Genomic DNA, 16,860 nt, shown 5'->3' with positions numbered 1-16,860 from the left:
ATCCAGTTTGCTGAGTAGAGTGTTGGAGGCTATTTTGTAAAAGACATGGCCGAAGTCGAGGATCGGTAGGATAGTCAGTTTTACGAGGGTATGTTTGGCGGCGTGAGTGAAGGAGGCTTTGTTGCAAAATAGAAAGCCGATTCCAGATTTAATTTTGGATTGGAGATGTTTAATATGAGTCTGGAAGGAGAGTTTACAGTCTAGCCAGACACCTAGGTATTTGTAGTTGTCCACATATTCTAGGTCAGAACCGTCCAGAGTAGTAATGCTAGGCGGGCGAGTGCGGGCAGCGAACGGTTGAAGAGCATGCATTTAGTTTTACTTGCATTTAAGAGCAGTTGGAGGCCACGGAAGGAGTGTTGTATGGCATTGAAGCTCGTCTGGAGGTTAGTTAACACAGTGTCCAAAGAAGGGCCAGATATATACAGAATGGTGTTGTCTGCGTAGAGGTGGATCAGGGAGTCACCCGCAGCAAGAGCGACATCGTTGATGTAAACAGAGAAAAGAGTCGGCCCGAGAATTGAACCCTGTGGTACCCCCATAGAGACTGCCAGAGGTCCGGACAACAGACCCTCCGATTTGACACACTGGACTGTGTCTGAGAAGTAGTTGGTGAACCAGGCAAGGAAATCATTTGAGAAACCAAGGCTGTTGAGTCTGCCGATAAGAATACCGTGATTGACAGAGTCGAAGGCCTTGGCCAGGTCGATGAAGACGGCTGCACAGTACAATCTTTAATCAATGGCGGTTATGATATCATTTAGGACCTTGAGTGTGGCTGAGGTGCACCTGTTACCAGCTCGGAAACCGGATTGCACAGCTGAGAAGGTACGGTGGGATTCGAAATGGTCAGTGATCTGTTTATTAACTTGGCTTTCGAAGACTTTAGAAAGGCAGGGTAGGATGGATATAGGTCTGTAACAGTTTGGGTCTAGAGTGTCTCCCCTTTGAAGAGGGGGATGACCGGGACAGTTTTCCAATCTTTAGGGATCTCTGAAGATACGAAAGAGGTTGAACAGATTGGTAATAGGGATTTGAAACAATGGCGGCGGATAATTTTAGAAAGAGATGGTCCAGATTGCCTAGCCCAGCTAATTTGTACGGGTCCAGATTTTGCCGCTCTTTCAGAACATCTGCTATCTGGGTTGGGTAAAGGAGAAGTTGGGGAGGCTTGGGCAAGTAGCTGCGGGAGGTGCGGAGCTGTTGGCCGGGATTGGGGTAGCCAGGAGGAAAGCATGGCCAGCCGTAGAGACTTGGTGGGTGCGTTCGATGTGCTAGGGCATCAGTGTGTGTTTGGCTCTCTACCTGTTTGACTGTATTGTCTGTATAATCTTTCATATGTCAAATTAAAAGAAACTTGTTAAAAACAGTAGCACAGTGTTCCATTTAGGATGCAGCCTTAGTTTTCTATACCTCGGGAGCCTTCAAAGAGTGGAGGGATCTAGTGTACTAGTTAGTATTCATGATTGGTGTTATGAAATGTCTGGAAATGTACTTTTTCCATATAATAATGTGTATGTTTATGTGGAATATGTAACAGTTTACGAATTCAGTGAAAACATAATAAATACAACTTTCAAAAAACAACAAAAAGAGAGTGAAGGTATCTTACTGTTCTTCCCCAGGACAGATTCAGGAGACGAGGCGTCCAACATGGATGCCGACAGACTGGAGGAGCTGTGACTGGGCTCATCCTGTTAATGAGGAGATATACATTACTGATGAAGGCATCTCTGTTAAAGTCAATAGCTTTCTTGACCAGAAGACTCTTGGTCGATCAAGTTTTTTTTTTTTTTTTTTTTTGTAGGGGACAGCCGTCATGCTTCATGATGAGAAAAAAAAAAACAGCCTCCCTCTCTCTCTCTCTCTCTCTCTCTCTCTCTCTCTCTCTCTCTCTCTCTCTCTCTCTCTCTCTCTCTCTCTCTCTCTCTCTCTCTCTCTCTCTCTCTCTCTCTCTCTCTCTCTCTCTCTCTCTCTCTCTCTCTCTCTCTCTCTCTCTCTCTCTCTCTCTCTCTCTCTCTCTCTCTCTCTCTCTCTCTCTCTCTCTCTCTCTCTCTCTCTCTCTCTCTCTCTCTCTCTCTCTCTCTCTCTCTCTCTCTCTCTCTCTCTCTCTCATATATATATATAGAATCACAGCCATTTCAGACTGAAAAGTACTCTTATCGAAATCCCTACTTTGTTTTGGAAAAACATTCCCTATTATTTCAAACCTTGCTCTCTTTACGTGACACATGTAAGCATCACATACACATTTCCAAAGCCCCTATTAGCACTTGACTAGTATTACTAGAAATGTAGGTTATGTAATTATGTAACTATTGCATCTTGCCTATGCCGCTCGGTCATCCATATATTTATAAACTCAGCGAAAAAATAAACGTCCTCTCACTGTCAACTGCGTTATTTTCAGCAAACTTCACGTGTAAATATTTCTATGAACATAACAAGATTCAACAACAGACAAACTGAACAAGTTCCACAGACACGTGACTAGAACCCTCCACCTCCAAATCGATCCCGCTCCAGAGTACAGGCCTCGGTGTAACGCTCATTCCTTTGACGATAAACGCGAATCCGACCATCATCCCTGGTGAGACAAAACCGCGACTCGTCAGTGAAGAGCACTTTTTGCCAGTCCTGTCTGGTCCAGCGACGGTGGGTTTGTGCCCATAGGCGACGTTGTTGCCGGTGATGTCTGGTGAAGACCTGCCTTACAACAGGCCTACAAGCCCTCCGTCCAGCCTCTCTCAGCCTGAGCACTGATGGAGCGATTGTGCGTTCCTGGTGTAACTCGGGCAGTTATTGTTGCCATCCTGTACCTGTCCCGCAGGTGAGATGTTCAGCTGTCCGTCCTGTCTCCCTGTAGCGCTGTCTTAGGCGTCTCACAGTACGGACATTGCAATTTATTGCACTGGCCACATCTGCAGTCTTCATGCCTCCTTGCAGCATGCCAAAGGCACATTCATGCAGATGGGCAGGGACCCTGGGCATCTTTCTTTTGGTGCATTTTAGAGTCAGTAAAAAAGGCCTCTTTAGTGTCCTAAGTTTTCAGAACTGTGACCTTAATTGCCTACCGTCTGTAAGCTGTTAGTGTCTTAATGACCGTTCCACAGGTGCATGTTCATTAGTTGTTTATGGTTCATTGAACAGGCATGGAAAACAGTGTTAAAACCCTTTACAATGAAGATCTGTGACGTTATTTGGATTTTTATCTTATCTTTGAAAGACAGGGTCCTGAAAAAGGGACGTTTCTTTTTTTGCTGAGTTTATGTACATATTCCATCCCTTTAGATTTGTGTGTATAAGGTAGTTGTTGTGGAATTGTTAGATTACTTGTTAGATAGTACTGCACTGTTGGAACTAGAAGCATTTCGCTACACTCGCATGAACATCTGCTAACCATGTGTATGTGAACAATAAAGCTGGATTTAATTTGACTCCAGAATATCCCTTATTCAAGAAGACAATTCAGATGGGATTTGTATTTTCTTTCTAAACTGTAATTCTTATTTTTTCCAATAAATTGAGAGTTATGGAACTTCAGGAAGCCTGGAGGTTTTTATTCTAGACGTGAAGATACAGTATTTCAACATGTCCAGGGCCACACCGATAACTCCAGCTCCCAAGTTTCTAAACCATACCAAACTATCTTTCCTATAGTGTGGCCAGAATATTTCAATTGAGGAAGTGTGATCATAATCATTAGGATATTTTACGACCCGCAGTACGTCCTAAATGCCCCCCAGCCGTCAGATGGGAGCTAAACAATGCACTTATTTGTTATTTTATTTATTAGGGAAGGCAGCAGCTACTCTTCCTGAGGTCTAAACAAACCAAAGCACCCACATTACATATACAACAAGAGATGAACTATGTTTTATCTGAATGAACTAAAGATAAAACAGTACATCATATAACATCACCATACAACCATACACCATACAACATGTTCAATACCACCATACAACATGTTCAGCACCACATATCCACAACCTGTTCAATACCACCATACAACATGTTCAGCACCACATATCCACAACCTATTCAATACCACCATACAACATGTTCAATACCACCATACAACATGTTCAGGACCACATATCCACAACCTGTTCAATACCACCATACAACATGTTCAATACCACCATACAACCTGTTCAATACCACCATACAACATGTTCAGCACCACATATCCACAACCTGTTCAATACCACCATACAACCTGTTCAATACCACCATACAACATGTTCAATACCACCATACAACCTGTTCAATACCACCATACAACATGTTCAGCACCACATATCCACAACCTGTTCAATACCACCATACAACCTGTTCAATACCACATATCCACAACCTGTTCAATACCACCATACAACATGTTCAATACCACCATACAACCTGTTCAATACCACCATACAACATGTTCAGCACCACATATCCACAACCTGTTCAATACCACCATACAACCTGTTCAATACCACCATACAACATGTTCAGCACCACATATCCACAACCTGTTCAATACCACCATACAACCTGTTCAATACCACCATACAACATGTACAATACCACCATACAACATGTACAATACCACCATACAACCTGTACAGCACCACATATCCACAACACAACCTGTTCAATACCACCATACAACATGTTCAATACCACCATACAACCTGTTCAATACCACCATACAACCTGTTCAATACCACCATACAACCTGTTCAATACCACCATACAACCTGTTCAATACCACCATACAACATGTTCAGCGCCACATATCCACAACCTGTTCAATACCACCATACAACCTGTTCAATACCACATATCCACAACCTGTTCAATACCACCATACAACATGTTCAATACCACCATACAACATGTTCAGCGCCACATATCCACAACCTGTTCAATACCACCATACAACCTGTTCAATACCACCATACAACAATATCACAACGTATGTGTGTGTTCGTATCTTTGTGTGTGTGTGTGTGTGTGTGTGTGTGTGTGTGTCTCTTCACAGTCCCTGTTGTTCCATAAGGATTATTGTTAGCTGCTTTTTATGTGGAATATTGTTCCATGTAGTCATGTCTCTATGTAGTACTGTGCACCTCCCATAGTCTGTTCTGGACTTGGGGACGGTGAAGAGACCTCTGGTGGCATGTCTTGTGGGGTATGGATGGGTGTCTGTTAGAGGTCGACCGATTATGATTTTTCAACGCCGATACCGATTAATCTGACTATTTTTATTTATATATATATATATATATATATATATATATATATATATATATATATATATATATATATATATATATATATATATATATATTTGTAATAATGACAATTACAACAATATTGAATGAACACTTATTTTAACTTAATATAATACATCAATAAAATCAATATAGTCTCAAATAAATAATGAAACATGTTCAATTTGGTTTAAATAATGCAAAAACACAGTGTTGGAGAAGAAAGTAAAAGTGCAATATGTGCCAAAAGCTAAGGTTTAAGTTCCTTGCTCAGAACATGGGAACATATGAAAGCTGGTGGTTCCTTTTAACATGAGTCTTCAATATTCCCAGGTAAGAAGTTTTAGGTTGTAGTTATTATAGGACTATTTCTCTCTATACCATTTGTATTTCATATACATTTGACTATTGGATGTTCTAATAGGTACTTTAGTATTGCCAGCCTAATCTCGGGAGTTGATAGGCTTGAAGTCATAAACAGCGTAATGCTTGAAGCACAGCGAAGAGCTGCTGGCAAATGCAGGAAAGTGCTGTTTGAATGAATGCTTACGAGCCTGCTGCTGTCTACCGCCGCTCAGTCAGACTGCTCTATCAAATATCAAATCATAGACTTAATTATAATATAATAACACACACAAATACGAGCCTTTGGTCATTAATATGGTCGAATACGGAAACTATCATTTCGAAAACAAAACGTTTCTTCTTTCAGTGAAATACGGAACCGTTCTGTATTTTATCTAACGGGTGGCATCCCTAAGTCTAAATATTGCTGTTACAATGCACAACCTTCATAATTCTGTACAATTCTGGCAAATTAATTACGGTCTTTGTTAGGAAGAAATGGTCTTCACACAATTCGCAAGAGCCAGGCGTCCCAAACTGCTGCATATACCCTGACTCTGCTTGCAGAGAACGCAAGAGAAGTGACACAATTTCCCTAGTTAAAAGAAATTCATGTTAGCAGGCAATATGAACTAAATACGCAGGTTTAAAAATATATACTTGTGTATTGATTTTAAGAAAGGCATTGATGTTTATGGTTAGGTACATTGGTGCAACGACAGTGCTTTTTTTGCGAATGCGCTTGTTAAATCACCCGTTTGGCGAAGTAGGCTGTGATTCGATGATAAATTAACAGGCACCACATCGATTATATGCAACGCAGGACAAACTCCATAAACTAGTAATATCATCAACCATGTATAGTTAACTAGTGATTATGTTAAGATTGATTGTTTTTTGTTAACATAAGTATAGTGCTAGCTAGCACCTTACCTTGGCTCCTTGCTGCACTAGCATAACAAGTGGTCAGCATGCCACGCAGTCTCCTCATGGAGTGCAATTTAATTGGCCATAATCGGTGTCCAAAAATGCCGATTACCGATTGTTATGAAAACTTGAAATCGGCCCTAATTAAATCGGCCATTCCGATTAAATCGGTCGACCTCTAGTATGCATGGGTGTCCAAGCTGTGTGCTAGTATTTTAAAACAGACAGCTCAGTACATTCAGCTTGTCAACAACTCTTACAAAACATGTAAGCATGAAGTCAATCTCTCCTCCACTTTGAGCCATGAGAGATTGACATGTATATTATTAATGTTAGCTCTCCGTGTACTTTTAAAAGTGCCAGCCGTGCTGCCCTGTTCTGAGACAACTGCAATTTTCCCAAGTCCCTCATTGTTGCACCTAACCACACGACTGAACAGTAGTCTACGTGTGACAAAACTAGGCCTGTAGACTTCTCCCCATCTTAGCTACTGTTATATCAATATGTTTTGACCATGACAGTTTACAATCCAGGGTTACTCCAAGCAGTTTAGTCACCTCAACTTGCTCAATTTCAACATTATTCATTACAAGATGTAGTTTAGGTTTAGGGTTTAGTGAATGATTTGTCCCAAATACAAGGCTTTTAGTTTTGGAAATATTTAGGACTAACATATTCCTTGCTACCCTATTCCGAAACTAACTGCAGCTCTTTGTTAAGTGTTGCAGTCATTTCAGTCGCTGTGGTAGCTAAAGCTAATGTATAGTGTTGAGTCATCCGCATACATAGACACTCTAGCTTTACTCAAAGCCAGTAGCATGTCGTTAGTCAATTTTGAAAAAAGCAAGGGGCCTAAACAGCTACCCTGGGGAGTTCCTGTTTCTATCCTGGATTATGTTTGAGAGTCTTCCATTAAAGAACACCCTCTGTGCTCTGTTAGACAGGTAACTCTATCCACATACGTTTTTCCAGCAGCAGACTATGATCGATAATGTCAAAAGCTGCACTGAAGTTTAACAAAACAGCCCACCACAATAATTTAATCATCAATTTCTCTGTCAATCATCAGTCATTTGTATAAGTGTTGTGCTTTACATTTTTACATTTTAGTTGAATGTCCTTCCCTACATGCATGCTTAAACTACTACGGACTATAAAAAGGGAAACCCAGAAGCGAGCTGCCCAGTGACGCAAGCCTACCAGACAAGCTAGATGCCTTTTATGCTCACGTTGAGGCAAGCAACACTGAAGCATGCATGAGAGCACCAGCTGTTCTGGACAACTGTGTGATAACACTCTCGGTAGCCAATGTGAGCAAGATCTTAAAACAGGTCAACATTCACAAAGCCGCGGGGCCAGATGGATTACCAGGACGTGTACTCAAAGCATGCACGGACCAACTGGCAAGTGTCTTCACTGACATTTTCAACCTCTCCCTGATTGAGTCTGTAATACCTACACGTTTCAAGCAGACCACCATAGTCCCTGTGCCCAAGGAAGTGAAGGGAACCTGACTAAATGATTACTGCCCCGTAGCACTAGTGTTGGTAGCCATGAAGTACTTTGAAAGGCTGGTCATGGCTCACAACAGCATCATCCCGGATACCCTGGACCCACTCCAATTTGCATACCGCCCCAACAGATCCACAGATGATCCAATCTCAATTGTACTCCACACTGCCCTTTCCCACCTGGACAAAAGGAACACCTATGTGCTGTTCATTGACTACAGCTCAGCGTTCAACACCATAGTACCCTCAAAGCTCATCACTAAGCTAAGGACCCTGGGACTAAACACCTCCCTCTGCAACTGGAACCTGGACCTCCTGACGGGCCGACCTCAGGGGGTAAGGGTAGGTAACAACACATCCGGCACGTTGATCCTCAACACAGGGGCTTTTGAATCGATTGTCTGTTATTTACCGTGAAATAGCATTGTATCTGGTCAGAAGTTTACTAAGGGTTGGTAACAGGCTGATTGGTCGGCTATTTGAGCCAGTAAAGGGGGCTTTACTATTCCTAGGTAGCGGGATGACTTCAGCTTCCCTCCAGGCCTGAGGGCACACGCTCTCTAGTAGGCTTAAATTGAAAATGTGGCAAATAGGAGTGGCAATATCATCCGCTATTATCTTACAATAATTTTCCATCCAGATTGTCAGACCCCGGTGGCTTGTCATTAATAGACAACAATAACTTTTCACCTCTTCCACACTGACTTTACACAATTCAAACGTACAATTGTCTTTCATAATTTAGTCAGATATACTTGGATGTGTAGTGTCAGCATTTGTTGCTGACATGTCATCCCTAAATTTGCTTATCTTGTCAATGAAAAAGTCATTAAAGTAGTTGGCAATATCAGTGGGTTTTGTGATAAATGAGCATCTGATTCAATGAATGATGGAGTTGAGTTTACCTTTTTGCCCAAAATTTCATTTAAGGTGCTCCAAAGCTTTTTACTATCAATCTTTATGTCATTTAGCTTTGTTTCATAGTGATGCGTTTTAAGGTTATGGATGAGAAAGTTAACTTGTTCCAAACGAAGTCAGTTGTATGCTGCTTTGTGATCTATTAACAGCAAGGGATTAAATAGGCTCAATATTTTTTACGGATGCCTTTGGTAAGATACAATCATGTGCACAAAACAAACTAAAGCATTCACTGTGAAAGTTGACAGGCTACATGTGGGCCATTCATATATAACATTCTTATGTGCAGCACTTAGTTCAATTTATCAAATCAGTTCTAGTTTTCTAGCTCAAACCGCGAGAAACACCTGTGAAACTCAGACATTTCTCTCAAAACACAGGGATGTCGATACGAGTTTACCAGAGGACATTGGAAAAGTAGGTTATTCTGGCTGGAATTTTTACTCTACTGCAGTAAGTAGCCGAGTGGTTAGAGCGTTGGGCCAGTAACCGAAAGGTTGCTGGATCGAATCCCCGAGCTGACAAGGTAAAAATCTGTCGTTCTGCCCCTGAACAAGGCAGTTAACCCACTGTTCCCCGGTAGGCCGTCACTGTAAATAACAATTTGTTCTTAACTGACTTGCCTAGTTAAATAAAGGTTAAATTTTTAAAAAATGTACACGTGTTTTTTATAAATACTGGCATGTAAAAATGACTGAAATGGCAGATTCGATCGGGACTAAAATTACAGATGTGGTATTTTGTGCTTGTGCACATAATTACATTACCCGACCTCCCCCAGTAAAACGAATTGCGTCCGAATAGGGCACAATAGGGCTTGACCTATAGCCAGGGCCGGTCTGTGCTGATCTGCTGCCATAGGCAAGACCAAAAAATGTTGCACCCTCAAAACTAGAATAGTCCCAGAGAGCAAAACGACATTGAAAAGACCTCTAAAATAAGTATTTTCCAGACGTTACAGCTTGGTACAATTTAATTCTGAATGAAAGGTGAAAAGGTATTTTCCCTATGTTTAAAATATGTTTTCGAGGACGCTGAAAAGGCATATTTTCCAGGCATTGAGTTCAGGTTCATTTTCGGTTCCAAATGAAAGTTGAAAAGAAGTTATTTATATTGTCTATGTTTGGGCCAAATCAAGGCTGGTCCAGACCGGACAAAATCTGAACCAAACATAAACGTCTATGATTGGTTCAGATCTAGTCCGGACCAAAAATCCATGTCCGTGGATGTTGAAGTCCAGGCCGGTCTGGACCGCACCAAATCTGAACCAAACATGGACGTCTAAAAATGAAGAAAAAACCTTGAATGAGTAGGTGTGTCCAAACTTTTGACTGGTACTAACAGCCTATTGACCAAACAATTGACTAAATGGGGTCAGCCCCACTACACACGTACGTCAGACTCGGAGCTGTAGAGTTCAGCCAGCGTGGGAGCCTTCAGCAGCCTCTTCCTCTGACCAAGAGCCCCTCCCACCCCGTGAGCTGGTGGACAGGACAGGGCCTGGGTGCTGCTGCTGGCGTGCTTTCTGAGGGCATCAGGACTGGACAGGTCTGTGGGAGGAGTCAGAGAGGACATCAGTTACAGGGTGACAATACTCTTCAACATGGAATAACCCTAACTGAACAACACTACTCCAGGGATTCACTGGCCCGCGTCCCAAATGGCACCTTACATAGTGCACTACTGTTGACGAGAGCACAGGCTAAAGTAGTGCATTATATAGGGAGTAATGTGCCATTTGGGATGCAAGCACTGAACACTGGGCTGTCTGAACAACTGTTCAGCATGACTACTGAGGGTTTATGTGTGGTGTTCCGTTACAGGACAAAGACAAGAGAATGTCTTCAGACCAGACGTTGAACAAGAGAACCATTATACACCTGGAAGGGATAAAGTTACATTTACAGTTTTCATAACAGCTACTATGTATTTATCCTCTTCTGTCGACTCAACATGTCGACTAGCAGGGAATTTTCCAGGCATGAAGTGAAGCATCCACGTCCATGAATGAATAATCACACAGCTTAAAGAAGACAACACACCATCCCTACACACAGCAACACACCATCCCTACACACAGCAACACACCATCCCTACACACAGCAACACACCATCCCTACACACAGCAACACACCATCCCTACACACAGCAACACACCATCCCTACACACAGCAACACACCATCCCTACACACAGCAACACACCATCCCTACACACAGCAACACACCATCCCTACACACAGCAACACACCATCCCTACACACAGCAACACACCATCCCTACACACAGCAACACACCATCCCTACACAGCAACACACCATCCCAACACACAGTAACACACCATCCCTACACACAGCAACACACCATCCCTACACACAGCAACACACCATCCCTACACACAGCAACACACCATCCCTACACACAGCAACACACCATCCCAACACAGTAACACACCATCCCACCATCCCTACACACAGTAACACACCATCCCAACACACAGTAGCACACCATCCCAACACAGCAACACACCATCCCAACACAGTAACACACCATCCCAACACAGTAACACACCATCCCAACACAGCAACACACCATCCCAACACAGCAACACACCATCCCAACACACAGTAACACACCATCCCAACACAGTAACACACCATCCCAACACAGTAACACACCATCCCTACACAGTAACACACCATCCCTACACACCATCCCTACACACCATCCCTACACACCATCCCTACACACAGCAACACACCATCCCAACACAGTAACACACCATCCCAACACAGCAACACACCATCCCAACACACAGTAACACACCATCCCAACACACAGCAACACACCATCCCAACACACAGCAACACACCATCCCAACACACAGCAACACACCATCCCAACACACAGCAACACACCATCCCAACACACAGCAACACACCATCCAACACACAGCAACACACCATCCCAACACACAGCAACACACCATCCCAACACACAGTAACACACCATCCCTACACACAGTAACACACCATCCCAACACACAGCAACACACCATCCCAACACACAGCAACACACCATCCCAACACACAGCAACACACCATCCCTACACAGTAACACACCATCCCTACACAGTAACACACCATCCCTACACAGTAACACACCATCCCTACACACCCATTCTCATCAGAACTGCTCATCATGTTGTGTCTAGCGATAAACTAGTTTACATGAATTACTGTGAAAAGAAAAACTGAATAATAAATTGATAATAGCGTTAGTGAAGACACAAGAGTTGCGCAAATTGGCAATAGGTGCCCACAAAGATTGTTAAATCAACTGTTGATTTTCAGTAATAGTCTGAAATACACAAAAGTATGTGGACACCCTTTCAAATTAGTGGATTCGGCTATTTCAGCCACACCCGTTGCTGACAGGTGTATAAAATTGAGCACACCGCCATGCAATCTCCGTAGACAAACACTGGCAGTAGAATGGCCCCTACTGAAGAGCTCAGTGACTTTCAACGTGGCACTGTCATAGGATGCAAACTTCACAACAAGTCAGTTCGTCAAATTTCTAAGGCCCCTTAGTTCCAGTGAAGGGAAATCTTAATGCTACAGCATACAATGACATTCTAGACAATTCTGTGCTTCCAACTTTGGGGCAACAGTTTGGGGAAGGCCCTTTCCTGTTTCAGTATGACAATGGCCCTCATGCACAAAGCGAGTTCCATACAGAAATGGTTTGTCGAGATTGGTGTGGAAGAACTTGACTGGCCTGCACAGAGCACTGACCTTAACCTCATTGAACACCTTTTGGATGAATTGGAACGCCGACTGCAAGCCAGGCCTAATCGCCCAACATCAGTGCCGACCTAACTAATGCTCTTGTGGCTGAATGGAAGCAAGTCCCCGCAGCATTGTTCCAACATCTAGTGGAAAGCCTTCCCAGAAGAGTGGAGGCTGTTATAGCAGCAATGTTCCAACATCTAGTGGAAAGCCCTTCCCAGAAGAGTGGAGGCTGTTATAGCAGCAATGATCCAACATCTAGTGGAAAGCCTTCCCAGAAGAGTGGAGGCTGTTATAGCGGCAATGTTCCAACATCTAGTGGAAAGCCTTCCCAGAAGAGAGGAGGCTGTTATAGCAGCAATGTTCCACCATCTAGTGGAAAGCCTTCCCAGAAGAGTAGAGGCTGTTATAGCAGCAATGTTCCACCATCTAGTGGAAAGCCTTCCCAGAAGAGTGGAGGCTGTTATAGCAGCAATGTTCCAACATCTAGTGGAAAGCCTTCCCAGTAGAGTAGAGACTGTTATAGCAGCAATGTTCCAACATCTAGTGGAAAGCCTTCCCAGAAGAGCGGAGGCTGTTATAGCAGCAAAGGTGGGACCAACTCCATATTAATGCCCATGATTCTGGAATGAGATGTTCGTCAAGCAGGTGTCCACATACTTTTGGTCATGTAGTGTTTATTCACACTCATTCAAGTCCAACACTGTGTACATCCTCACACCCCACAGTTGTAGGCGATAAGTGGTAGAACAGTAACAATGCTTTACCTGAGCAGCGGTTCAGATCTTGAGGGGTGCTGATGCTTTTAACTGCTCCTATAGGAGGGAAAATCATCATTCAATATGGCCCTGGCATTATCAACAACACTGTATTCCTCCCTAATCATCAGTCTGTTACAGTCAGGTCTTTTGACTGCTCCTATAGGAGGGAACATCATCATTCAATATGGTCCTGGCATTATCAACAACACTGTATTCCTCCCTAATCATCAGTCTGTTGCCACGACGTTGCCCTGTTGGTGAGGTTTATGACCCCCCATAAATACCTTTCCCCCTTTTCTCTCTGTACTCTACAAAATGGACTCTTGGAAAGCCCTTTGTTAACATCGAGTGTTGAAACATCAAAAGGTTGGGAACCGAACAATATTTCGGTAATCCAACCAATTGAAAGTATCCGTTGGTACTTAAAGAATATGATGTCAGATCAGTTGTCGTCTGAGACATAATTACTGATGACTAGACAACAAACTATCTTGGAAGGTTTACACATTCTAGTTATAAGATTCACATGGAATTGTTGTGCAATTTAAATGTTTAAATATGAAACTATTTGTGAAAAGATTAAATGTAAATTTTAGTTTTTAAAATGAGAGAATTGCTTTCAGAAGTAAAATATGCTCAATCAGTGGCCACGTAAATAGGCATTGGTTGGAAATGATGACCCAACCCCTTTTCTATAAGAGCCCCCGTGACCCTGACCCTAACCCGTGACCCTAACCCGTGACCCGTAACCCTGACCCTAACCCGTGACCCTGACCCGTGACCCTGACTAAACCAACCTCAGTGTGAGCTCTGGTTGCTAATGGCTGACCGACTACAACCTAACGAAGTTAACATTGTGTTCCCGATGACGTGAGGACTGATGTCCATACGTTTAGAAGGGCAAATTTCAACATGGAGGTGACGATCGACACGCTGGAAGGATGAATTTGACTACACCAGCCAGAATATAGCATGAGCTTATAGTATGGCAACTTGGTATAAACTTTGAACTCTCATTCACTAAAGAAGTGATACATCCTAGACGTCGAGTTATCAGCAGCCGCTGTAAACGTGAGTGGCCTAGGAAAGGATTAGCAATCTCTTCAGAAAGACAGGGTACTACAATGTATCCGTTCTACCACACGACGACAGACTACAAGGTATCCGTTCTACCACAAGACGACAGACTACAAAGTATCTGCCCAGAAATATTCTTCAAAGGACAAGGGAGATCTCTGCTGGGCAACCCAGCCTTCCATCTTCAACCAATCTATCGAAGCGCAGCTCAGAGTAAATATATTTCCTGCATTTTCCTTATCCGAATGGGCGGTTATTTAGAATGAATAAGATTCCATATTTACTGTGGCATATCTTCATAAGGTCCGATAGAGACCCAATCCTTTTGTTCCTGTCTTGCCGCGCTTTCATTCAAACCCAACCCCCTTTCTTTGTGTAACCAGCCGTCATATCGGTTCCATCCACAAGGGACGTTTTCTTTTATGACAATTAGTAATCAATCCATCCTGTGTTTATGTAATTCTGTGTGATTATTTATGTATTTAGTAAATAAATAAACCACATTTTGTATTGCTGATTACATTTATTAGCCAGGGTTCGTGAAGATAACCAAGAATTTTACAACGTTCAGATAAGACTAAGGTGAAGATTAATAATTGACTGCTATTGATATAAAAGATTACCAGGTCTTTAAGAGTTTATTCGGAAGACAACAGCTCTATAAACATTCTTCCGTGGTGCCCCGACTTCCTAGTGTATTACATTTACATGATTAGTTTAATCAGGTAATATTAATTACAGAGAATTGATTTTTATAAAATAACATGTCATATCATTTAATCTGTAGTAAAGACACTACACTGTGTTACAGTCAGGTCTTTAGACTGCTCCTATAGGAGGGAACATCTTCAATATGGTCCTGTCATCATCATCATCATCATCATCATCACTGTATTCCTCCCTAATCATCAGTCTGTGTTAGTCAGGTTAGCCAGTGAGCTCAATCAGCACCCGGAATGCAGCGAGAAGGGGGGGCACAGCGAGAAGGGGGGGCCACAGCGAGAAGGGGGGGCCACAGCGAGAAGGGGGGGCCACAGCGAGAAGGGGGGGCCACAGCGAGAAGGGGGGGGCCACAGCGAGAAGGGGGGGCACAGCTAGAAGGGGGGGCACAGCGAAAAATAATGATTCCACTTGACACAACTATCACCCTGAATCAGTAAAAGTGATTGGAGGGATTCAGACAGACACCATAGCAGAGGGAGAGGTGGTGAATGATGGCGCCAGAGGGGAGGGCTGCCATCTTAACGGCTCTTAACCAACCATGCTATTTTGATAGGTTTTTCACATTGTTCGTAACTTTTTTTTGTACATAATGTTGTTGCTACCGTCTCTTATGATGGTAGCAGCAGCCAGGCACGACTCCAACACCATCATTAAGTTTGTTGACGACACAACAGTGGTAGGCCTGATCACCGACAACGATGAGACAGCCTATAGGAAAGTCAGAGATCTGACCGTGTGGTGCCATGACAACAACCTCTCCCTCAATGTGATAAAGACAAAAGGAGATGATTGTGGACTACAGGAAAAGGAGAACCGAGCACGCCCCCATTCTCATCGACGGGGCTGTAGTGGAGCAGGTTGAGAGCTTCAAGTCCCTTGGTGTCCACATCACCAACAAACTATCATGGTCCAAACACACCAAGACGGTCCTGAAGAGGGCACGACAAAACCTATTCCCCCTCAGGAGACTGAAAAGATTTGGCATGGGTCCCCAGATCCTCAAAAGGTTCTACAGCTGCACCATCGAGAGCATCCTGACTGGTTGCACCACCGCCTGGTATGGCAACTGCTCGGCCTCCGACCGCAAGGGTAGTGCGTATGGCCCAGTACATTACTGGGGCCAAGCTTCCTGCCATCAAGGACCTCTATACCAGGCGGTGTCAGAGGAAGGCCCTAAAAATTGTCAAAGATTCCAGCCACCCTAGTCATAGATTGGTCTCTCTGCTACCGCACGGCAAGCGATACCGGAGCGCCAAGTCTAGGTCCAAGAGGCTTCTAAACAGCTTCTACCCCCAAGCCTTAAGACTCCAGAACACCTAAACAACACTTAATCAAATGGCTACCCAGACTATTTGCATTTGCCCCCCTGTATATAGCCCCGCTATTGTTATTTACTGCTGCTCTTTAATCATTTGTTATTCTCATCTCTTACTTTTTTGGGGGGGGGGTATTTTCTTAAAACTACATTGTTGGTTAAGGGCTTGAAAGTTAGCATTTCACTGTAAGGTCTACACCGGTTGTATTTGGCGCATGTGACAAATAAAA

At 43.3% G+C, this 16,860-nt stretch overlaps 1 protein-coding gene across 5 annotated transcripts in view; it reads right to left on the bottom strand.

Moving 5' to 3' along the window:
* Positions 1 to 16,860, bottom strand: part of LOC115190931 (protein spire homolog 1) — a 114,742-nt gene that overhangs the window by 26,125 nt on the left and 71,757 nt on the right. For all 5 annotated transcript variants that reach the window (XR_003877477.1, XM_029748967.1, XM_029748968.1 and 2 more), the window contains exons 9-11: positions 13,522 to 13,569; positions 10,361 to 10,515; positions 1,613 to 1,694 (exon numbers count right to left, since the gene is read on the bottom strand). Coding sequence is in view for 4 of the 5 variants with exons in the window: in XM_029748967.1 (XP_029604827.1) it covers positions 1,613 to 1,694; positions 10,361 to 10,515; positions 13,522 to 13,569 (285 nt within the window). In the remaining variant the exon portion in view is untranslated. The remainder of the gene's footprint in view (positions 1 to 1,612; positions 1,695 to 10,360; positions 10,516 to 13,521; positions 13,570 to 16,860) is intronic.

The sequence above is a fragment of the Salmo trutta genome, unplaced genomic scaffold, assembly GCF_901001165.1.
Source record: "Salmo trutta unplaced genomic scaffold, fSalTru1.1, whole genome shotgun sequence".
NCBI classification, from domain to species: Eukaryota; Metazoa; Chordata; class Actinopteri; order Salmoniformes; family Salmonidae; genus Salmo; species Salmo trutta.
The sequence above is the reverse complement of the archived record's forward strand: the minus strand, read 5'-3'. Positions and strand labels throughout refer to the sequence as shown.